At 53.4% G+C, this 20311-nt stretch overlaps 4 protein-coding genes across 4 annotated transcripts; 1 reads left to right on the forward strand and 3 right to left on the reverse strand.

Annotated features, from left to right (window-relative positions):
• The first annotated feature begins 1507 nt into the window (after positions 1-1507).
• TGME49_315610 (hypothetical protein) lies at positions 1508-5556 on the forward strand. The gene has a single exon (XM_002364699.2). It carries the CDS (start codon positions 2825-2827, stop codon positions 3299-3301), a length of 477 nt encoding a protein of 158 aa, XP_002364740.1. The 5' UTR covers positions 1508-2824; the 3' UTR covers positions 3302-5556.
• TGME49_315620 (vacuolar ATP synthase subunit C, putative) lies at positions 4742-12388 on the reverse strand. Its single transcript, XM_018782876.1, has one exon. The coding sequence runs from the start codon at positions 8025-8027 to the stop codon at positions 6813-6815; it is 1215 nt and encodes a 404-aa protein (XP_018635318.1). The 5' UTR covers positions 8028-12388; the 3' UTR covers positions 4742-6812.
• A 498-nt stretch (positions 12389-12886) lies between these two features.
• On the reverse strand, positions 12887-13587 carry TGME49_315630 (hypothetical protein; the record flags this gene model as incomplete). Its single annotated transcript, XM_002364701.1, has 2 exons — positions 12887-12945; positions 13257-13587. 2 exons carry the CDS (start codon positions 13585-13587, stop codon positions 12887-12889), a joined length of 390 nt encoding a protein of 129 aa, XP_002364742.1.
• A 2257-nt stretch (positions 13588-15844) lies between these two features.
• TGME49_315640 (lipoyl(octanoyl) transferase) lies at positions 15845-20162 on the reverse strand. The gene has a single exon (XM_002364702.2). The coding sequence runs from the start codon at positions 19359-19361 to the stop codon at positions 16629-16631; it is 2733 nt and encodes a 910-aa protein (XP_002364743.2). The 5' UTR covers positions 19362-20162; the 3' UTR covers positions 15845-16628.
• Positions 20163-20311: the final 149 nt, after the last annotated feature.

Raw genomic sequence — 20311 nt, forward strand, 5'->3', positions numbered from 1 at the left:
CGCGACTGCGTCCCTACGCGGCATGATCTCAAAAGGCCGAAAGGAGTGGCCACCGGTGGCTTTTTAGTGGTTATGCCATTCCTTGTTTATCTAAAACTACTCTCCGATATTTGAGCCACCGAAGTTTCCAGCGGCACGCATGGCACTCGACAGGACGCTGCTGCCTCTGTCTGCCTGGTCATCCATCGCATTCACATGTTTTTTAGGACAACAAAGTCATAGCCGACTCATTCCTCTGAGTGTCGGTGCGACGAACGCTCCTCGAGTCGTCCACTTCCATGCATGCATGCTTGTTGACACCATAACGAGCATCAGTCGATAGCACAAAACTCGCTGAAACCTGCGACCAGATGCTGCACGCGTATTACTTCGTAAACAAGCTAAGTAACAATAAGTAGTCAGTGCCGGAGAGAAAAACGCTCGGAGTACGTAGGAAAGTCGTCAGAATCTCGCTCCTCAAATTCTCCGCCACTCCTCGCAACGCTGATACAGGGGATCGCGATCTCCGTGATGCGTCAAATTCGACTCAAACACCGTTTCTAATCTAGCTGTCGCGAGATGCGGCGGTCCTGCCGCAAACGCGACATATCCTGGGTGTGTAGAGTCCGGTTCACACTCAGAGCATTAAACAAGGCTCCCAGCGCATCTGAGATGGGGTTTGCAATGTCTCTGCTCAATAATTGGCGGGTGCAGCTGCATTTTCAACATCGAAAATCTTGAAGACAATACGGCTAGCAATTCCGGTGTGTGTTTGCACGTTGACGCAATAGAAAATAGGTGAAGGAATATGCACATTCCAGCAGCGAAAGAATAGTGACATTTGTACTAGAGGACTGTACAGGAAATTGCCAGCAGCTTCGCCGCAGCCCACGGCTGTCAAGCGGAAAGGAGACTTCAGGATCGTGTGCTGATGACAGTGGCATTCTCGGTGTCATCCGAAGCAGCGTGGCTAAACCACGCCTTACAATTATCATCTTTTTCGGAGATATAGGCGGTGTGCAAATGATCCCCAATGTCCCGCACAGTGGAGTTCGAGACAAAAAGCCACCAGTTTACAACTATCACGTATCGGCGGACGGAAGAACCCCGTCGCCGTTTGTAGGATATCGTACGAAACGTGCGCGTTCTGTTTGTTGGGTGAGGACGTTTTATGTGGACCAAGATCGACGTTTTGCATTTGTTCTTTTATGGAAATGGTGTAGGAGCAGCATATCTTGGAATGTCTTCAGAACAAGCGCTATGATGTTCTGCTGAGGCCTGTGGAGAGGGAACAGTGCCACACGTTTTTCGAGGGGCTCGTCCAGCCGACGCACGGATGCGATTGTCCCAGTTTTTACGGTCGCACGCAGACTTGACGTTCCGACACCAGGTGTCTAAATTCGCTGCAAGAAAACACCCTTCACCATCCCTATTTCCATTGTACCCAGCGTGCAAGCAGACAGCCATAAAACCTAACTTTGGAGCAACATGTTGGCGTGTCACCCGTCCAGTGCGCCGATGCGTCCACTGAGGCGCGTAGGCGTCCTGATATGCCGAGACGGCGCCTGATTACTGAGGGTAGTGAAATACCTGAATGTGTAACTTTATTGCGAGGCATCGCAAGGCGCGAATCTACAGTCGGCGTGCGTCGCTAGTCTGGGCGTCTCGAATGACGGCACCACGATACCTTTTGCGGGTCAATGGTGGGCAAGGGTCTTTCCACGGTTTCGTTCACTGGTTCGAAGCTTGGGTGGCGCGTGTGCCCCTTCCAGGTTCAGCCATTCTGTCGCTCTCTATCGTCGCAGAACTGTGGGAATGTCGTGGCTCCCCTCTCTACCCCGTCCATGCGTAACCCGCGAGAAGAGGCGGCGGCCCCGACCAGCGCGTTTCACCGAAGCGACGCGTTTCTGCAAGTGCTGGCAGACGATCGAGGAAAGGCCGTTTCGGGGTTTTCAGAAAGTGTCAGCGAATGCAAGTGATATGAACGTGACAGAGCAGAGCGGCTGTTCCGAGATCGGGACTTTCCACCGAGTAGATACCCTATGGTAACTGTCTACGAGAGGACGCTCCCGCTGTGCGTGGACCGTTGAAAACCAAACTTTTAGGTCGGCCACGGGAGGTAGTGCGCGTGCAGACCAGGTTCGTTTCTGCGCGTCTGAACGTCGGTGCGCGGCCTTCACTTTCAGACGCGGTTGCTGAGACAGGCTTCGTTAGATCATTTCTGATTTTCCGAGTTTGCGCTCTGCGAGTTTGCCCACGTTTCCCGATCGCGTTAAGTCTGTTTCCGGCTGATTTGTCGACTGCGATTCTCTTACGCTACGGCATTTCTAGCAGTTTCGTGCGTTTTTCCCATTGTGTTTTCTGCTGTTTCGAGACTGGGGCTGCAGTCACGCCCCGTTCTCGCGAGTGTGTCGAAATATGCGGTGGTTCCCAGTTTCTGCGAGTTTGGCTTGAGTCCGGGGTGTCTTCGCGAGAGGGACGTAGGCGGGTGTGTGGCCGCGCTCTGTGTTCTCGCGTCCATCGCACACGGTCTTGTTTTTTCAACGCGCTTCGAAGCCGCCGAACCCGCGCCGGACACACGCCTCGTATTGACCTGTGAGAAAATCCGACAGCCAGCCGGTTCGTGCGATTGTCGCTAGCGCCCGTCCTTGCGTGTATAACCGGGGTCGTGGCACCCCTGACTTTCTGGCGGGTTGCGCTGCGCGTGCGGCACCTTTTCCGGAATTCAGTTGAGTTTCTCCGGGTTTTGCTGAGTCACTCCAGTCCTTTTCCGTCTAGTGTGCGCGTTTTTTTTTTCGTGCGTGGCGTCCTCGTGTCCCTTCGGCACGCTTTTCGGCTTTCCAAGATGGTGGCGAAGAAGGCGAAAACCGGTCCAGCTTCTCGCAGCCTCGCGAAGAGCGCTTCTTCCAAAACTCTTAAAAAAATGGGGAAGACAACGCGAGCGGCCGGCAGCGTTGTCCTGGTGCGCCCCAAGAAACCCGCGCCCGCCAGCAGGGAGCAAGCTGCCGGGAAGAAGGTTGCGGCGAAGAAACCTGCGAAGAAAGTGGCTCGCGGCGCTGGAAAGAACCCTATGGCTGCCGGGAAAAAAGTTTCAAGGGACGTTCACGTGGGCAGTGCAGAAACCAGCAACGACGTAGCCGTTGCGTCTACCGGCTCTGGCACAAAACCCAGCAAGAAGAAGGCCGGTCCCGCCAAAGTTGTCAAGAGGAGCGCGCCTGCTCCGGCGCCAAAGAAAGCCAAGAAAAGCGCACCGAAAAAGGCCGTCCCATCCAACAAGAAAGCTCCTGCGAAAAAGGGCAAGAAAGCCAGCAAGAAACACTGAGAAACTGGCGTGTCACACAGGAACAGAAACCCCGAGCACGTGAGGGCGGAGCCGGGGTCACACAAATACACACACCCAAGCTTTTTGCTTCTTTGGCGCCTTTTTCAGGAAGTATCCTACATTCGTGGACGTACATGTATGGGTGTCTGCAAATGTACACTGGAGGCGGCGTGTCGCTGTCTCCAGGAGGAAGGGTCGTTTTAAATGCACTGGCGAGAAGCCAAGGTCCACAACGGTCTCTCTGTACTGATGGAAAGCCGCGTTGTCTTTTCGAGAGGTGCTCTCCTGTGTGTAGCTACCGACAACTACCTTACTTCCCTAGAGGGGTTGGGCGGTGTCCTGCCTTTTTGTCGCGCCTCTCCGGAGGCGCTCCCTTTTTATGGTGCGCGGCAGTTGCCCGTATGTAGATATGTAGATGCGTCTGAGGGTGAACACATCGCCGTTATACATTCTTGATAGTGGCTTCCATGTTTGGAATGAGGGAACCAAAGAACCCACCGCATAAACTAAAAGGTCTTGTCGCACAGAAAAGCTCCGAACAAACCCCGTGTTATCCCCCGTACAGTTTCAGAACAGCAGCAGCTTACAGTCAAGCAAGTGACTGTAGGTACAGGCACACAGGGGCTTTCCATCTGTTCTTCTGTTGAACGCGGGTCTCAGAGTGGTCAGCCTTGTCAGCGACTGGGCTCGAGCACAATCTTTTAGGGCCCCAGAAACTCTTTTGGTGCTCCATGTGGTAGTACAGATCGAAGGAAGGCAGTGGCTACAAGTAGTCAAGTAACCGTGACTCCAGTCCTGCACCCTCTTAAAATAAGGAAAGTGTGTGGGCGGTCTGTATACCGTGGATCGGTGAAGGATTTGGTAATGGTCTACTTATGCTTACTAGTGTACACTTCAGCCATGTTAGTGTCGGAGCTACCTTGGGATTCTTTGATCAGGGTATGTATAGCTCTTAAGCCAACTGGACTGCATCGCTCTGCCAGCACGCGGATATACGTATGCGCATGTATATATATATATATATGTTTGTGTGGTCTATACTTTATGGTATACATTTCAGTCATGTTATTGTCGGTGCTAATCGGTTAGGATATTGAAATCCAGCACCTCTAGATGTCTTAAGCAGTCCCGTGGGGTTATGGTACACAGCAGTCGTAGTGAAGTTGGTTACAAAGGATCGTGTTAGGTCTTTGCCCATGAAATTGCATGGGCACCTGCTTACTGCTGCAGAGACACCAGAAATGTCACATCCAGGTTCTCCTTGATGGAATCATGTGAAGGACAGATTCGTATCTAACTGTGAGCATAAAACTGTGAGAGCCTGTACGACTTCAAACGCGCTCTGGGAAAAAATCTCAAACACTTAGCCATAAACTGAAATACTATCAAAAGAATACTCTGCATTCACATATACAAACATAGATGTATAATATATATATCCATATGCATATATATGTACGTGCATAAATACATATTTATTCACACTTGAAGTAATGCCGTTGCAGACGGATGAGCGTCAGCTTCAAAGAGTCACAGGGTTTGTTTTTTCCTCCAGACTTGCCTCTTGTGACCTTGGGGCTTTGTGGTTTTTTTCGGTAGGAAGAACGCGTTATCGCACTAATGTATCGCTGCTCGGTCTGTGTGGATCCAGTGATTTTGAATCTCTCGGCTTCCCACAACGCATCTCAGCCGGGCCTGCAATCCTGTAGGTAGTTTTCTAGAGTAAATGAAGTGTCTTTTTTCCGGTGGGCAGTAGTAGGCGTCAGTGCATGAGCAAGGGAGAAACGCTTCTCGTTTTACAATCTCCCCGACGCAGATGGGGAGAACAACGGGCGTGAGAGTGCGGCGTCGGACGTCTCGATCTTTCTGGGTGTGCAGGTGCAAGGTGGCCTCATGCATCCCGTTCTGTGGAGTTCTTGGAAACGAGGAAATGCTTCTAGGACTCCTTAACTTTCCCTGAGGAGTCACGCAGGTACAAACCGTACAGGATTGGTGATGTCCGTCTGTGCAGAGACTTTGATACTTGGCTATGAGTGTTGGAGGCTACCTTCTCGGCTAAATGTTGGCTTCTGTTCCACGGGTTGGTTTTTCAGCCTCATGCGCGCATCTCATCTGCAGCATCTGCAAGTTTGTGGTGAAAAAGGAGAACTCGGAAAGAGTTCCACGTCGCCTCGCGAGGTGCCGGCATTGAATCAGTGTGTGGCCTGCCAAAGGTGCGTCTTCAACTCCTGGTGTCCGCCAAACCGACAGAGGCCTAGGTCGCTCTGAAAGTGAGTCTGTCCGGTTCCGGTTTTCCTTGTCTTCTTCGCTCCTCACAGCCAGAGCCGCAGTCGAGAAAAAACGTCTTGACGGATGGAATCCATCGCATACGCCCACACGAAATCTGAGTGCTTACGCGTCCTCACATGTACATACGCCGCGAAGGAGGTGCCTAGACGTCTTTCGGATGTTTGCATGCAAGCAACGCACCAACCGATTCGCCAGTGTACCCGCACAAGTGCCAGGTGCCCCCCGGGACCCATTTGAGAAACAAGGACGACAGACAGTGTTTGCCAGAAGCGAAAAAAAAACGCACTCGAGGAGAGTTTCCACTTAGATACACACTTTCCACGCACCCCTCGTTCCCTGCCTCCGGAGGAACTGGTACTCGCAACTCTTTCAGTCTCCTCTCCCCACAAGTGTCTCTTCACTGCCCTGTCGCTTTTTAGCTCACTTCTGACTGCCATTCTTTTCAATCCCACACTTTAGACACACACACATATATGCGCAGAAACATAAATCTGTGTATGTAGACGTTTGAGTGGCGCAGATGTATCATTGTAGCCACTGCTGTCTCACAGATCGAGTTTCCTCTCGTCTGTGCACCCGTCTCTCTTTGTCTCCGTCAAGCCGGACAAATCGCAGTCTCTCCACCCACGATCTCATGCACGTTTTGAAGAACTTGCATCTTTTCTCCCAAGCCGCACACGAGAAAGGTTCTTCCTGCCTCGCTCGCAAAGTGGCGACTCGCTCTCTGTTGCAGTGGGCGTATACAGGTCTTTCCTTGTCTTTCTCCAGAATTTCGCACTCCCGCATTCGTCCTCCGCTTTTCTACTTTCTTCTCCGCCCACTCTCTTTTCTCCCCATCCTCTCCCAGAAGCACGCATTTCCACTCTCTCTCTCTCTGTTTGATCCCAGTGCGCGAGTTTCTGACTGTCGTGTCTTCAGCTCTCCTCTGCGGCCGCACCTCCCCTCGCATTCCTTCTCCGTCACGTTTTCTTTTCTCAGGCTTCTTCTGCTCACGTTTGCAGACGCCCTCCCATGTCTTCTTCGCCTGTATCGGCGGCAGAAGAGAGCTCTGATCAAAGGATTTGCGACCCTCTGAAGCCTCCCTTCGAAGCCTTTGCTGTTCTTTCTGCGGCAGTCCGCGAGGCGGCCGAAGGCGAGGAGTGTCGGAAAGCGAGTTCCGTCTTTGCGCTGCATATGTGTGTGGTTTACAAAACTCCGCAGATGACAGCCGTCTCCCCGCCGGTCAAGCGGATGCGCGGTGACTGCCGAAAGGCTGAAGCGCGAGCCAGATGTAGGGATAGAAGTCTTCGTCGTCGCTTCCAGGGTCGTCTTTGCCTGAGAAGTAGCTGTTCCCGAAGCCTCCTTTGGGCGAGAACAGTTTGTCCAGTTCGTGTCGAAGTTTCTTTTCCTTCGCTTCGCTCACAGGACGGAGGACGAAGGCGGCGTACTCGGGAGGGACTCCGAATCTGAGCACCGCTTCGCAGAAGGTCCGCATGACTTTGAGGTGCATCCAGGCGACGAAGATGTCTGAGAAGGCCGCGAAGCAGACACGACTGAGGAAGGTTTCTTGCTTCGTCTTCTCCGCCTCGACGCGTGACCGCGCGAGCACCGTCTCCTTGTACGCCTGCGGGCTGTAGTGGAAGTCCCGGACGACGAATTTCTTCGCCTGCGCCGCCTGTCGGAACGCCTGGAGGTGAGAGGTGAAGAGAATCACTCTCCAGAGCGCGTTTCCGTCTGCGTCCTCCGCGACGTTGAACTTTCGCGAGCTACGCGGTACGACGAACGCGTCCAGACTCTCGTAGCTCTGTTCCCACTCTCGCTCCTGACCCCTGGGGACGACGACCACCGCCGTTGTCAAGTGTTCTGTCACCAAGAAGTCGTCGTCGCGGACCGTGTCTGGAGACAAGACGTCGATCAAGTCTCGCTGGAAGTAAGTCGCAGGACCTGTCTTCTTGCCCGATGCCGAGTTCGCCATCTGCTGCCTCACCTCCTGCCAGACTGCTACTTTCGCTCGCACTTCGTCGTCGGTCTTGGTCACGGACTGCACGAGCGCGTCGAGGTTTTCTGGGATGGCGCGGAGCCGCGGAAACTTGGCGTCATCCCACTGAAAACGCCGAATGTACTGGTCGACCGTGAGCGAGTGCCGCTGCCAAACGACTTTCAACTCGCAGTCGGGGTCGATCTCCACGGCCTGGCGCTCGATGCGCCGAATCACACTCTCCACGTAGGCGTCCTGCTTCTGCAGAATGTCGACGGAGCGAATCAAGTCGTCAAAAGTCCCGAACTTCAAATGAGGAATGTCCAACAGACAGGCCTCGTCGCACAGCGCGTTGCGAGAGCCCAAGACCGCGTGCTTCAGGGAACTGAAAATCTGCTCGGCGCTGTGCGTCTCGTCCGTATTGCATGCAACGATCCAGTACGGACACCCGCGCGCGCCGCCCTCCGACGACCCCAACATCCTGGCGAAGACGAGCAAGAAACTCGCGGAGAAGGCACAGACTCGCGAGTCGAGAGCCTGTGGAGAACGCAGCAAGCAACAGCGAGCGCGGAGACTCGCGACCAGACGACCAACAAGTGCAGACGGAGGAGAGGAACCGGTGGGGAGGAAACCGTTCTCCTCGGAAAGGTCGACAGAGGAGTTGTGAGTGGAAAGAGGAGAGGTGAAGACGCGACAGAGTTCCTTTGGACGGGCGGCGAAAAAACGCGAGGAAACCGCGGAAGAGCAAGTGGCGGAGAAGAAGGGAGAGACGAAAAACACGAGAGACAGTCTGCGGGCAAGAGGAGAGAGACATCAGAGACGAGCTGCGAAACTCGTGAGAACGAAAAAGTCGCGGGGGGGGGAGCGAGGGTAAGGCAAGAGCGAGAACGCAGAAAACGATTCAGAGGGCCGCGACCAACGCCCGCGAGACAAAGGCAGACCGCCAGATGAAGACAAAGTGAGCGTCGAGAGAGGCGCAGAAAAACGGGAAGCTGGCGAGACAGCAGAAGCAAAGACGACGGAGGAACGACGAAGACGGCCGCAAGCACAGCACTGCGGGTGTGACAACAGCTTTGGCTTGCCGCACAAACATAAAGAGCAGTGCAGCAGTCCGGACGCCTGAGTTTTTAGAGTCCTTCAGAATTAGACGAAGAGCTGGAACGGAAACAAAGGAGACAAATCCACGGGGAAGAAAGAACAAGCGAAGAAGCTTCCACGCGCGCGCGCCAGGCTGCGGCGACAACGAACAGAGTGTCAGAGTCAGAAGGAAGAGATTCTCGAGTCTGCAGACGTAGCAGTGATCAGCAAGAGTTACGGAACGAGAGGAAACAGAAGCAGGGAGGTCTTTGAAAATGACAGCAGATGAGAGATCCTCAGAACGGACATGAACAATGCGACGACGTGAGGACAGCCGTCCACAACAGACGGAAAAAATCACCAAGGAACCGACGAAACGTCCTCGGCTTGCACAACCTGATCAAAGGGGGAAGGGGGGAGAGAAGACAGAAGGCAGAAGCCGAGCCCTTTGATTTTTTCGGCGACAAGGAGGACGTTCTGGTAAACAAATCATCAAAAGACGGCAGCTCTCCGCAGCCAGATGCCCAGCGAAAAACGCTCGCGACAAAGAGAACGATGGTACACACAGGGGAAAACGCTGTCGGGTGTCGACCGGGAAGGCGGACACCGATGAGAGCTCTCCGACACAACGAGTGGACAGACTTTCCAAAGTCTGTCCGCAGAGAAGTCCGAGGCGGCACCGACGCCTTCGGCCAGGATTCCTCCCTTTCTCCACACCCTGTTGAGCCGCGTTTGTGTCGCAGAGCGTCGCTTTTTTCGATCGACTGCAGGATGATAACCCGTTCTCTCTGGGTCGGGCGCAGTTTTCGTCGCGAATTTGCCACGAGTTTCGACGCTCGGAAATGTTACAACGGATCGTGCAACTGCGCGCCGCGAAAGACTTTCGGGAAGGCGAAAGAAGCGCTGTTCGCGAAGAAATCGACGTACGCGTGTTGCAGATGTGCGATTCGAAAGAAGAGAGCTCAGTGAATCGCAACGAAAAGCGTTTCTCTCGCGGCGGGGAAGATTCACTCGCGTTGGAAAAAGAGAAGCGACGGTTCCTGCCGTCGGTCAGTGGAAAAGAAGCGTGAAACGGAAAAGACGTGAAACTTCTCGAGTGCTTTCACGCGTTCTCAAGCTTCCTCCCAAGCGCGAGAGAGGTAGCTACAAAAAAACCTCGAACTCGCCGCTCCACCCACCACGTTTTGTTTCAGAGCCAGGGGCTGGTTTGCGTGCGCGTTCTCTCGGGCTGTCTCGAAGTGCCGGTTTTTTCTCGGCAAACTGCGCGTTCCTTGCGCAAACAACTCGCAGCGATTCACAACTTCTCTCGCACAAAGCGTGCAACCACTGGCTAGAACAAAACCGTCTTTGCTCTGGATCTTATCGAGCAAGATACGCCAACAACGGAGCCGTCGGGGGCGCGGCATCGCACACACTCTGGCTCTCGGCCACGCTGGTTCTCAACAGTATCACCACAGTGCATGCAGCGTCGAGAGTCGACAAATTCTACGCACAAACGAAAACGCGCGGGAGAAATTGCAGTTCAAGGGGTGTCACCCTTATTAGTCGACTCCTCTCGGAGGTGCGAGCTCTGATTACCCTATCTGAGAGCTCGTCAGCAGTTCGTGCATAGCACTGCAGGAACGTGGAAGCGTTGAGACTCGCGAAACCTGTTGAGGCGATTCTGGACACCTGAAGGGGCAGGTTCTTGAGAATTTGAGAGCCACTAAATGAGCAGATTCTGTAGGCTTGTTCAGTACCGGGGACACAGTTGCATACACACTGGAGGCGTGTCTCTCCCTGCTCACGAGGTAGTCGTCGATAGAGCCGGATCTACGCAACTGTCCTCCGCTATGTTGGTACCAGGGAACAGAGAAGATGATGGGGATTTGCTCCTTTTCTCATGTCATTTTTTGTCGTGTATCTCCCGTATGAGAGGTGGGGTACAGTGCAGCGGTGATTTTTCAAAAAGCAACTCCGGTAATTTCAACGGTGTGTAAGGACGAGTCGGACCCTCACGTTTTCCATTTCACAGGTTTCGCTTTGCTGTAGTAGGGGAAACGGTGTCCGTTGCTCCGTTCTTTGCGGCAGTGGGCTGTCTGCTGAAACTTCCAAGCTGTGTGGAGGAAGGCTTGTCAGGGGGCAACTGCTATGCCTTCGGACCCTGTGGAGCAGATGGTATTTAAGAATTCTTGTGGTGAGTGTCTAAATTGGTCTTTAATACTCGTACCCAGACGCAACATCACCACAATTTCTGATGGCATTGTTTAAAAAGTGCATTGCGCTTCTGCCAGCTTACCAAAGTGACGTTGCATTGCCCTCAGTAACTGGAGAATATAGCCTTCAGACGTTCTCCAAAGATCAGGGGAACCTCTTACCACTTCTCGTGCAGCCAATGGTAAAACATTACCTGCCTAATAAAAACTATCTTGCATGTACACTCTCTTGGCAGCTGTAAACCCCAGAGGGCTAAGTCTAAGAGCTGCAGACACTCCTCCAGCGTGCACGGCGAATCAGTTCCGGAACATGACTTGGAGAAGGACTCCAGGTTTCCACGGAAAACGGCGCAGCTGCAGAGGTACGCGACACAGCCAGCTAAACGGAAGACTGCGCACGGGAAAAAAATAGTGTAGTGTCCTAGGCATAAGGCAGGACGGTGTCGGCCCTAGAGGTCAACACAATGGGAAGTCCTGGAGACACACAGAGAGTGCAGATGAACTGTGTGGAAAGTGACTGTATAGTTGTTTCCAGCAAAAGCGCTAACGCCCCACTCACATGGTCACCCCCGTCTACCAACCGTGGCGTCATAAATTCGAGGAAAAATCTGCAAAAGGGGTGTGCACGAGTCTGCTTCGTATGTGCACGGCGGCTGCCATTGGCAAAGTCCCGACAACATGGATTCGTAACGGAACCTTGGGGCAGGGGATCGGGCACTCGTCTCCCCGATCCCTGCCCCGGCACCTGGGGTACGCATTATGAAAAAGGCCTGATCAGGTTCACAGCAGAACAAGTGTCACCGCAGTATATGATACTACATGGCGTCATTCATGGGGCGAAAATTAACCTGGTTCTAGTCCCGTGACAGCCGTGTACACGTGCTTTGTGCAATCCTGCTGATGGTCGATACGACACTCCGCTGCGCCTGTCCACAGTGTGGACATCAAATGGGAACGATGAGTGGGAAACCAGACGAAACTGAATCAAACAAACCTCATCATCTACCAAATGGAGAGACGGGACGATGCCTAGACGGCAGCTTTGGAAGCTAACACTGAAGTTGGAGCGAATGCATCTGCTGTTGGGTTTATCGCGCGCTCTCAGGCTGGCGGCGTCATGGGTGAATGGTAGCGGATGGCCGCCCGACAATAGAAGTCAAGAATGATGTGCACTTGGACAAAACAGACAAAGAATATCCTCATTCCTGCGAACACTGACCTAAATGCTGCTCGGCGCGCAACCAGCGGAGTCCTCCGTGGAAACAGAATGATAACGACTGGAGCCAAAGTGCGCGACGGTCACACGCCTGCCTGTGCCGCGAGTCCAAACTACTTTTGTGAACCAGAGACCGACATTGGATATTCTTGACGGTGGAATATCAGTAGTCAAGGCAGTCTGCACAAGACGGGTGGCTGGGCAAGACCTCTCCACAAAATCACAGCTTTGATAAGATTGAACGCTGCCACACTGTTTGTTGATGGTCCCTCGTGGATCAGTTCATTTCTCCACTGCTAACTCTACTGTTGTCGTGAAAGCGATGCACCAATATGGTATCCATTACGAATTTCTTCTTCCCACTCACGGAAATACACAAGAAAGCCGTATTCGAGAAAAAGATTTTGGACTTTATGCACAGGCACTTCACATTCAACAACCGGAGGTAGCCAACAAAAACTAATTTGAACTTGGAGCCGCTGAAACTGCGCGTAACCTCACGATGGCTTTCACACAGACTCGCACGGGCATCTTCATCTATCTGCAGAAGCCGAAGCTTGAGACCGACAGACATCCGTAGCGAAAGTGCACGGCAGCACCAATATGATACACACAGTAACAGTCCACATACGCAGCAGGATAAACAACACCGATGGGCAGACAAGTTTGTCCCGTGCTCCACCCCGAATTCCCCCGGCGTCTGTGAAGATGATACCAGGCAACGAAACAGTGGCACTCCTACACCCGAGCAAGACGCTGTAATTTTCCACCCATCACACCGGGAGTTGCTCGGGCAGTACGTGCCACGCGGAACCGTCAGATAATCTCCAGTACAGAGACGAGTCGTTATGTTATACCATGGACTGAGTGAAACAAGACTGTGCCTGGACAAGAATCAAAAATGCCCACGCTGCGAAGACAAAGATATCTCAGACACTGCATGTGCGGTTTGAGGCGCGCGGCTCGGTCAAGTGAACGATAACCGTTTTTTCCGCTTAAATGCAGCTGAAAGGCGACATGCGCCACTTTTTTTCAGCCACTGCGTGTTCGGTGCGAAATGCAAGAGTCCGTGGCAGCGGCGCCTCTCCGCAAGCCGCCGGAAAGCTCATCCTATCCGTGCACCACATCACTTACAGCTGCACGTCAGAGGTTTTTACAAGTACGGGAAAGCGGCAAAGAACAGCAGACTCGTGACTGTCAGCACCAGGCTGACAGCCCTACCGTGCGTTGCCTCCGATGTTCGGATGATAACAAACATGGACCCGGTGCCTTTTCGTTCGCGAAACTGGAAGCAGAATTCTTGTTTGCGGCCAGTGTGGTATTCCCGTGGAGGAGAGATGAAGACCAGCGCCTTCACCGTCTGGCCCGAGCCAGGAACCTGGTGATATATTACCTCCCAAAAGTTGTAAGATATGGGTGCCTTTCCGAACAAATACATGTACGACTTGAGCGACCCGAGGTCGCATAACCCGTCATCTACATCGTACGCTTCCGTGAGGATATTTCGTGGCCACACGCGAACTGATGAAATGTCTTCGAGGATAATCATCATTCTCTGATTCGGCAACAGGGTCTGGCGCGTGAAGGCTTCGTGTGGCCAGCTCGATTTGGGAATCACGACGGAGAAATCCGCGTTCGGGAGCGGAGGTGTGACATCGTTTGGATTGACCACATCGCCTCCAGCGGCCAATCCAGCGGCATGCGCCCCGACAAAAACCACGAATTTAACACAAAACAAAGACAGGGTACGCCTGACTGAATGTGAACAAGCGCGCGCAGCGGACCGGGGCCAGACGGTCCTCGCGGCTGATGTCTGTAAAGTCTGCGTCATTTCAGTGGCGGTCTAAAAAATAGGCATGGCGCTGAATACCTGCGAGAAAGGCAACTTTCCACTAGGCGGTGGTCTGCTCGGAGAAAGGCGAGGGCAATGTTGCTTTCCCTTGCTTCTGAGCAGTGGCACCAACGGGTCCGACATGCGCCTGAATGCTCTGGAGTTTCTCGTGCCACAACAGGTCGATTTACTCGGTTGAAAAACGGCACTGCTTGGCCAACCAAATAATCCAGTTCCGATCTGTCACCTGGGGAGCTCGATTCGAGAGGCCAAACCGCGGCGTCTGCGCCGGGGTCACGCAAAATGACAACCTGAACACGTTCGGCGAGGATTTCTCGCGTGGAAAACGGCGGAGTTCATGGACAGAAACACCAACTTCGCGTAGATACGCATAGATGCAACAAACGAGAAGTGCATTCCCGACTAGGGTGCCCGCCGCTGAAGGCCAGGTGTCTACGAGGACAAACGGGTCTAGCCTGCGCATGTGGAGGCGAGTAAAATAGTTGAGAACAGTGAAAAAACGGCAGAGGTCTTCAAAACCAACGTCACAGGACTAGAGTGATGCATCTCCGTCGAAAGCGTTGAAGATGCCGACAAAGAGAGAAGCCACTGCTGCCCGGTGAAAAATTAAATATTGATAACTCGACTGGAAAAATTGGAACAAAAGCGGCGAAGCCGCTCACAAACTTTGCACAATGACCAGCCACCTCTGGACAGAAGACGGACTTCCTGTTTCGCCCACAAAATACCAAACTACGTCACGAGTCCACCACACTCCGACCCACAGCTCTTCCATCCCCTCCAAATTGTCACAGCGCCAGAGTTGAAGATATCGACTGCTGCCGGGGGAGCGCTGCACGGTAAAAAAAGGGTAGACCCGTCTCCAGAGCAGAGACAAGATTTGTTCTTTTTTTGACGAAACGCAATTCTGGAGTGGGGAATTCCACGTGGGGTTTAGCAATCCGCGTTCTCCGGACAACACATGCGATAATGCAGTCGTCCGCAACGATTGCCTCGGTGACGACCCCCTTTAGCTCTTCATGCTGCAGTCACTTAGAGAAATCGCGTTCTTCCACCCTCGCTGTTGCTTTCCGAGACTCGTTAACAAGGCTTCCTCGCGTTACCTCTGAATTCCGTTCTTAATGGGGCACGACTTAACACGTGCTAGACCGACAAGAACAGTATGGACAGTTGACTGGAGCTGGAAGGGTTCATCCTCCAGTGCCGGAGACTTGCCACTTTTGAACGCAGTCCGATTGAGACAAAGTAACGGAGTCGTTGTTGCGTTAAAAACGACTCAACTCTGCACAGCGTGAGGCATGCTGGAGACCCCCGTTGGGTTGCAGACACGTCGAGACAAACGCTGAACGGGAGTTGACTCGCTGCGTTCGACACCTGTTCTTGTTATGGGAGTCCGCACAGCGTCGTGAAGGCACCACATCGAGGAGAAATTCACAAGTGGCTAGCGCTGGTTGTACGGTCCGTCTCCACTGGGCGCACTTTGCTCAATCTTACACCATGTATCTTGCTGGTGTTGTGATCCCGGACTGCTCTGGTGAGTCAAACTGCCTCCCCGTAGACAGCACACAAATAATCCTGTCTACCTCAGGAGACGATTACTTGCAGGAGGGGATGGTCCTGTTCGTACTGCCATCTTCGCAGTAGTTTTCTCTCGCTGTTAATAAGAGTGACAACAGTGATCCATATATTACACTCCTGACGTAAGGGTGAGTAGAACTGTCGTTTCAAGACATAGCTCCTGCGCGAAAACGTGGCGCAGTCGACCTCAGAGGACAGCTCGTGAAATCAGATAAAGATATGGAGGTTTCGACGCAATCGAGGGTAGGTGCCCAGAGTTACTGGCTCCTGCATCCTTTCGAGACCGAAGACTTCTCAGTCTAGATTTTTTGTGGGAAAACAGTTTCCCACGATATCACAAACAGTGGAAATTCACGTCGGCAACCGTTCTACCTTTTCACCGGCCTAGAACAGAGCGCTACAGTGGTAATGGCAAACCGACCAACGTCTGCAGAACAATGAACACACGCCATAGAGTTTGGGAAACGTCCAACACTTACCAAATGCCCCTCGACCGTTACCTTCTTTACACCACAGCGGAATGGCTCAAAACCTCTCCGGCTTTGAGGATGCCACAGTTCCGTATGGTTCCCTATCTGGGAAGCGACAAAAATCGGGACTGAAGACGAAATTCAGCACTAGCTGTGCAATCGCAGCACTCCAGCGGTGCAAAATGAACTGCCATTAAGAAGACCTAACAACTCCGGCAGCAACAGTATGCTAAGAGGGTTTCACTCTGGAATTCACAGAGCTGCATCTGTCTCCCGTTCAGACTAAACAGCGTGTACGACAAAACAAGCCAGCAAATGGTGGGTAAAGAAAACAGTCGTGTTCGGATATCGTGCGCCTGCCTGTAATTTGTTCGGGACCTCTGACTTCGGGTGTACCCTCGCAATACGACCTCGGAAACCGCACTGACTTATCTATCAGTATCTTCGCATGTGAGATGCTTCCAGATTTCCAGACAGGTTGCCATGAGAAGGTTTCCAGACGGTCTTTTCTGTTGAGGTTTTGAGTCGCCAGGGCTAGGCTCCCTTATCCAGTGACATTTCTCAAGACGACACGATTTCAGATGGCACCACTCCCTTTGTTTCAGAGAGGTCGAACACGGACAGCCTCAACAGAGAACAAAAAGAATTGACTCCAGTGTAGCCACCTGGTTTGTGGAGTATCAACAGACAAAGTTAGACCACTGAATTATTGAAGAGCGCAGTATGGCCAGAGCCCTGGCTGTCGACGAGCTTGAGAGAGAAGACCTTAGAGAATTCTTCTTTCACGATGCGCGCGACCTGCTTCATGAGTTCTGCATCATTCGGTTCTCGATTTCCTTCTTGCGTTTCTGTTTGGTCCTGCGCGTCCAACTGCGTGTGTCCTCTGTTGTCGCTTGATACCTCGTCACTCTCCCACTTGACGTCGGAGGCATCGCAAGAACCTTCAGTTCTGTTGGGCTTTCCGCCTCTCTCCGTCTCTTCCCCACGCTTTCGCCACCTCTGCTCAAAACACCAGGAGTCTTTTAGTCTGCCCGTCGTAGATTCTTTGAGGCCACACGGCACGATTTTGCGGAACCCCGAGAGATCTGTGCAGACATTCAGAGCGAGGCCGTGGTGCGTGATCCACCGCTTCACTTTGACACCAATGGCACACACTTTTTCACCGTGCAGCCACACTCCAGGGGTCCCAGGCCTTCTCTGTCCAAGCTGTCTCCCCTCCGTTGTCTTTTCGTTCTGCGCTTCCTCGGCTGTCGTCAACGGCGGCCTTACATCCTGCGTGGAACTCTCCACTCCGACAAGCCCCGCCTGATTTTTTGTGCCCTCGCCGAGATTCGCCGCCTTTTCCACTAGCTGGCCGCTGCAGAAAAGCCTGTCGATCGCGTTGATGGCTACCTGTTCCAAAGAATGAACGTACCACCGTAGGTCACACGCGTGGTAGCGCAGATCTAACAGCGGATACACGACCAGCTGTCCCGGAGCATGGTAAGTCACCTCGCCGCCACGCTCCACTCTCCACACTGTCGGAGCTTCCTCGCACCAGGCGAGTGCTCTCTGTCGCATTACTCCTGGCGCAGAGTCTGTCCGTCCCTCATCCGGTTCCTTCTGCTGAAACTCGCGTCCTGCGCTCTCTTCCGAAGCAGCGCTGCGCCCCGAGCCCTCTCCCAATTCTACTTGTTGGGGTGTTTCAACGAAAATCTTGCCACCGGGAAGAGCCGTTCCCTCACCGTTTTTTCTGCCGGCTTCACTGCTTGAGACAAATCGCGCCCCCGGAGCCGCAGCTTCCTCTGCCTCTTGAAAAAGCCGCGAGAGCAGCCGGTAGCACCCGTTGATAGTGCGCATTTCCTCCACATAACCCTCAGACAGCTGCAGAGTTCTTACGTTGCTTTCAAACAGAATGTTTGCGGGGGTTCCCCCCTGCCCAAGCGTGTACACAGGAGAGTGCTGCAGTAAAATAACGTAGTCGCAGGGCAAGCGCCCTTGGGCAGGCTGTCTCACTTCCGGCCAACGCTTTAGATAAGAGTTCTCATTTCTCTCTACACTACGCTGGCTGGCGTGTTCGTGCATGTGGAAACTAACGGATGCTTCGTCTTCAGGGCGGCTTGATAAAGGGTACAAACTACTATTCAGTCTTAGCAGCTGCAGCTGGACGATCACTTGCTGTAGCCGCCAGGCGAGGTCGTACGGAACTATGCGGTCACTCCAATCCACTACGATGCACTCCCTATCGCGAACGTTTTCGCGGTCCTGCCGCCGGTGCTGGTGGTCGCTGGCGTTCGCGGACACACCAGAAACCATGTGCCGTGAGTTGCGCAGAAACGAGCGACCCTCCCGTTCAGAAAATCCCGCGCGGAGTCCGCGAGGGAAAAAGTTCCCCGCGAAGGCACTGCGGTTTGGGACGCTTGTGTGTGTTGCCTGCACAAAAGCTACTGGCGGCACAGCGTGGACGGAAGCATTCTTCGCTTCCCAGGTTCCTCCGCTAATTCCGAATCTCGAAAGAAATGACCTGCGCGCACCGCCGCGCGACTCCCCCAGCACTCGACTGCCACCTGTTTGCCGTGCTACGCGAGACGCCTTTGTCGGGCGGCGCTGCTGCCCACTTTGCGGGCAACATTGTAGAGATGGAAACGACAGAAAAGCAGGGTGGAGCAGATTATTGTGGCTGAAAGATGACACACACGGAGGCGACACAGAATTTCGATAAAACTGCCTTCTGTTTGGAAAAAAGGCCGGGCTGCGTATACTGGAAAGCTGCTCAGATGTCGACTCCTGCGTGAACAGGTCCGGAGCAGAGCAGGGAACCTCTTCCAGAGAACGGGCGACGCTTGTGCGCTCCAATCTGCCGTTTTTACGATTTATCTGCGGACGGGAACGCGGATCCGACGACGCGCCGAGAGTGTCGGAGCGTCTTTGCGCTTCGGGAAACGCCGGTTTGACCGCCGGGTCGAAAAAATGCACATCTGAGAAGGCGACGGGTCGTGACGAAAACGCGTGAAATCGTGGAGAAAAAACTCCGCTGGGGTGTCTGTACATCACTCGGCTTAAGCCTCCAAAACAGGACGCCAGGGGTGCAGTCGCCAGCCAGACGCCACAAACAGAAGTGACCAAGCACAAAAAACTGGCGAACAGTCGGGAAAACCGACAATATCGAGAGAGGTACTTCCTGTTCTCGCAGAGAGCCGTCGAAAAACGGGCAATACCACTTGCGGAGAACGGAGAAACTCCACTAGCGGCAACCGAAGAAAAACCAGTTCTAAACAACACGGAACGGCCTGGAACGGCGCGCGCACGAGCTGCCAGTCCCGCTCCGTTTCTCGCCATCTCTCGTACTCGAGTCGAGAAACGAGGGTGCGGAAAAGTCAATAGCGAACTCAGAAAGATCGGTTCCTCATGCGCGTTTCCCCTCTTCTGCCGCCAACCCAGACACATTCGATGCCCAGGCTGGATGCTAGAGAACTCTGGATGGCCCCAGCATGGTCTGCCGTGAAATGCAGAGGCGCCGGCCGATAAAGCAGGCACGTTTCGCTGGACTCATCCGGCATTCTTCAGCGTCAAACACAGGTGAGCGAGCGTCGTCTTCGACGCACAGATGGAGGCACAAACGATACAGAGCACCCCAGAACCACGGCTGCAGAATGCAGAGACCTGACGGGAAACACATCCAATATAATACAGAGAGGAGACATGATTCTGTTCCCGAGTTTGCCGTGTCTCCACTTCGTCAGAACGCGGAGACGAGAGAGACGACTTCGACGACCCCCCGCCGTCACCCAGGGACCACAATAGCACGAAAAGTCACATTCATATCTCTCTTCTTCGTTTTTACCAAGTGCATCTGGAGCGCAGGAGTCGTGACAAGCTCCTTGGACGAAAGCTGCGACACTGAGAGGAGACAACGAAGCGCTGACGCGCCTTGCTCGAGTTCCGCAAGACTGCATCTACGCATGCAACGATTCCTTCGTGACCGGAGAACTCGGGACGCACCCTAGTTGCCTATACGAATGGCAGCATCTTTCTTCCTGTCTAAAGTGTTCACAGCGAGCGAAAAACAAGGTAGTGAATGCGATTCAAATCTGGAGGGAGACACTGAGCAATGCTTCACAGGTTCTCTCGTGAGTCTTGTCTGCGCGACTGGCATGTTTCCACTCTCACTGCGGCTGTATAACAAGGGTGCATGCGGAGCCGCCGATCCATCCCGGGGCAACAAGGTCCAGCAGAAGACAGCAGAAGAAAAGTGAGAAAACTGCGAAAACCGCCTAATAAAAGACTCCTGCAACGGGTCTGACTACCAAGACAAGACAGCCGACAAAAAAGCAACGACACTCAACCGGAAGAACCTGAAGGATCCAGTTCCTTCGATGAAAGAGTTGAGCGCGCAA

This window comes from Toxoplasma gondii, chromosome XI (genome assembly GCF_000006565.2).
Source record: "Toxoplasma gondii ME49 chromosome XI, whole genome shotgun sequence".
NCBI lineage: Eukaryota > Apicomplexa > Conoidasida > Eucoccidiorida > Sarcocystidae > Toxoplasma > Toxoplasma gondii.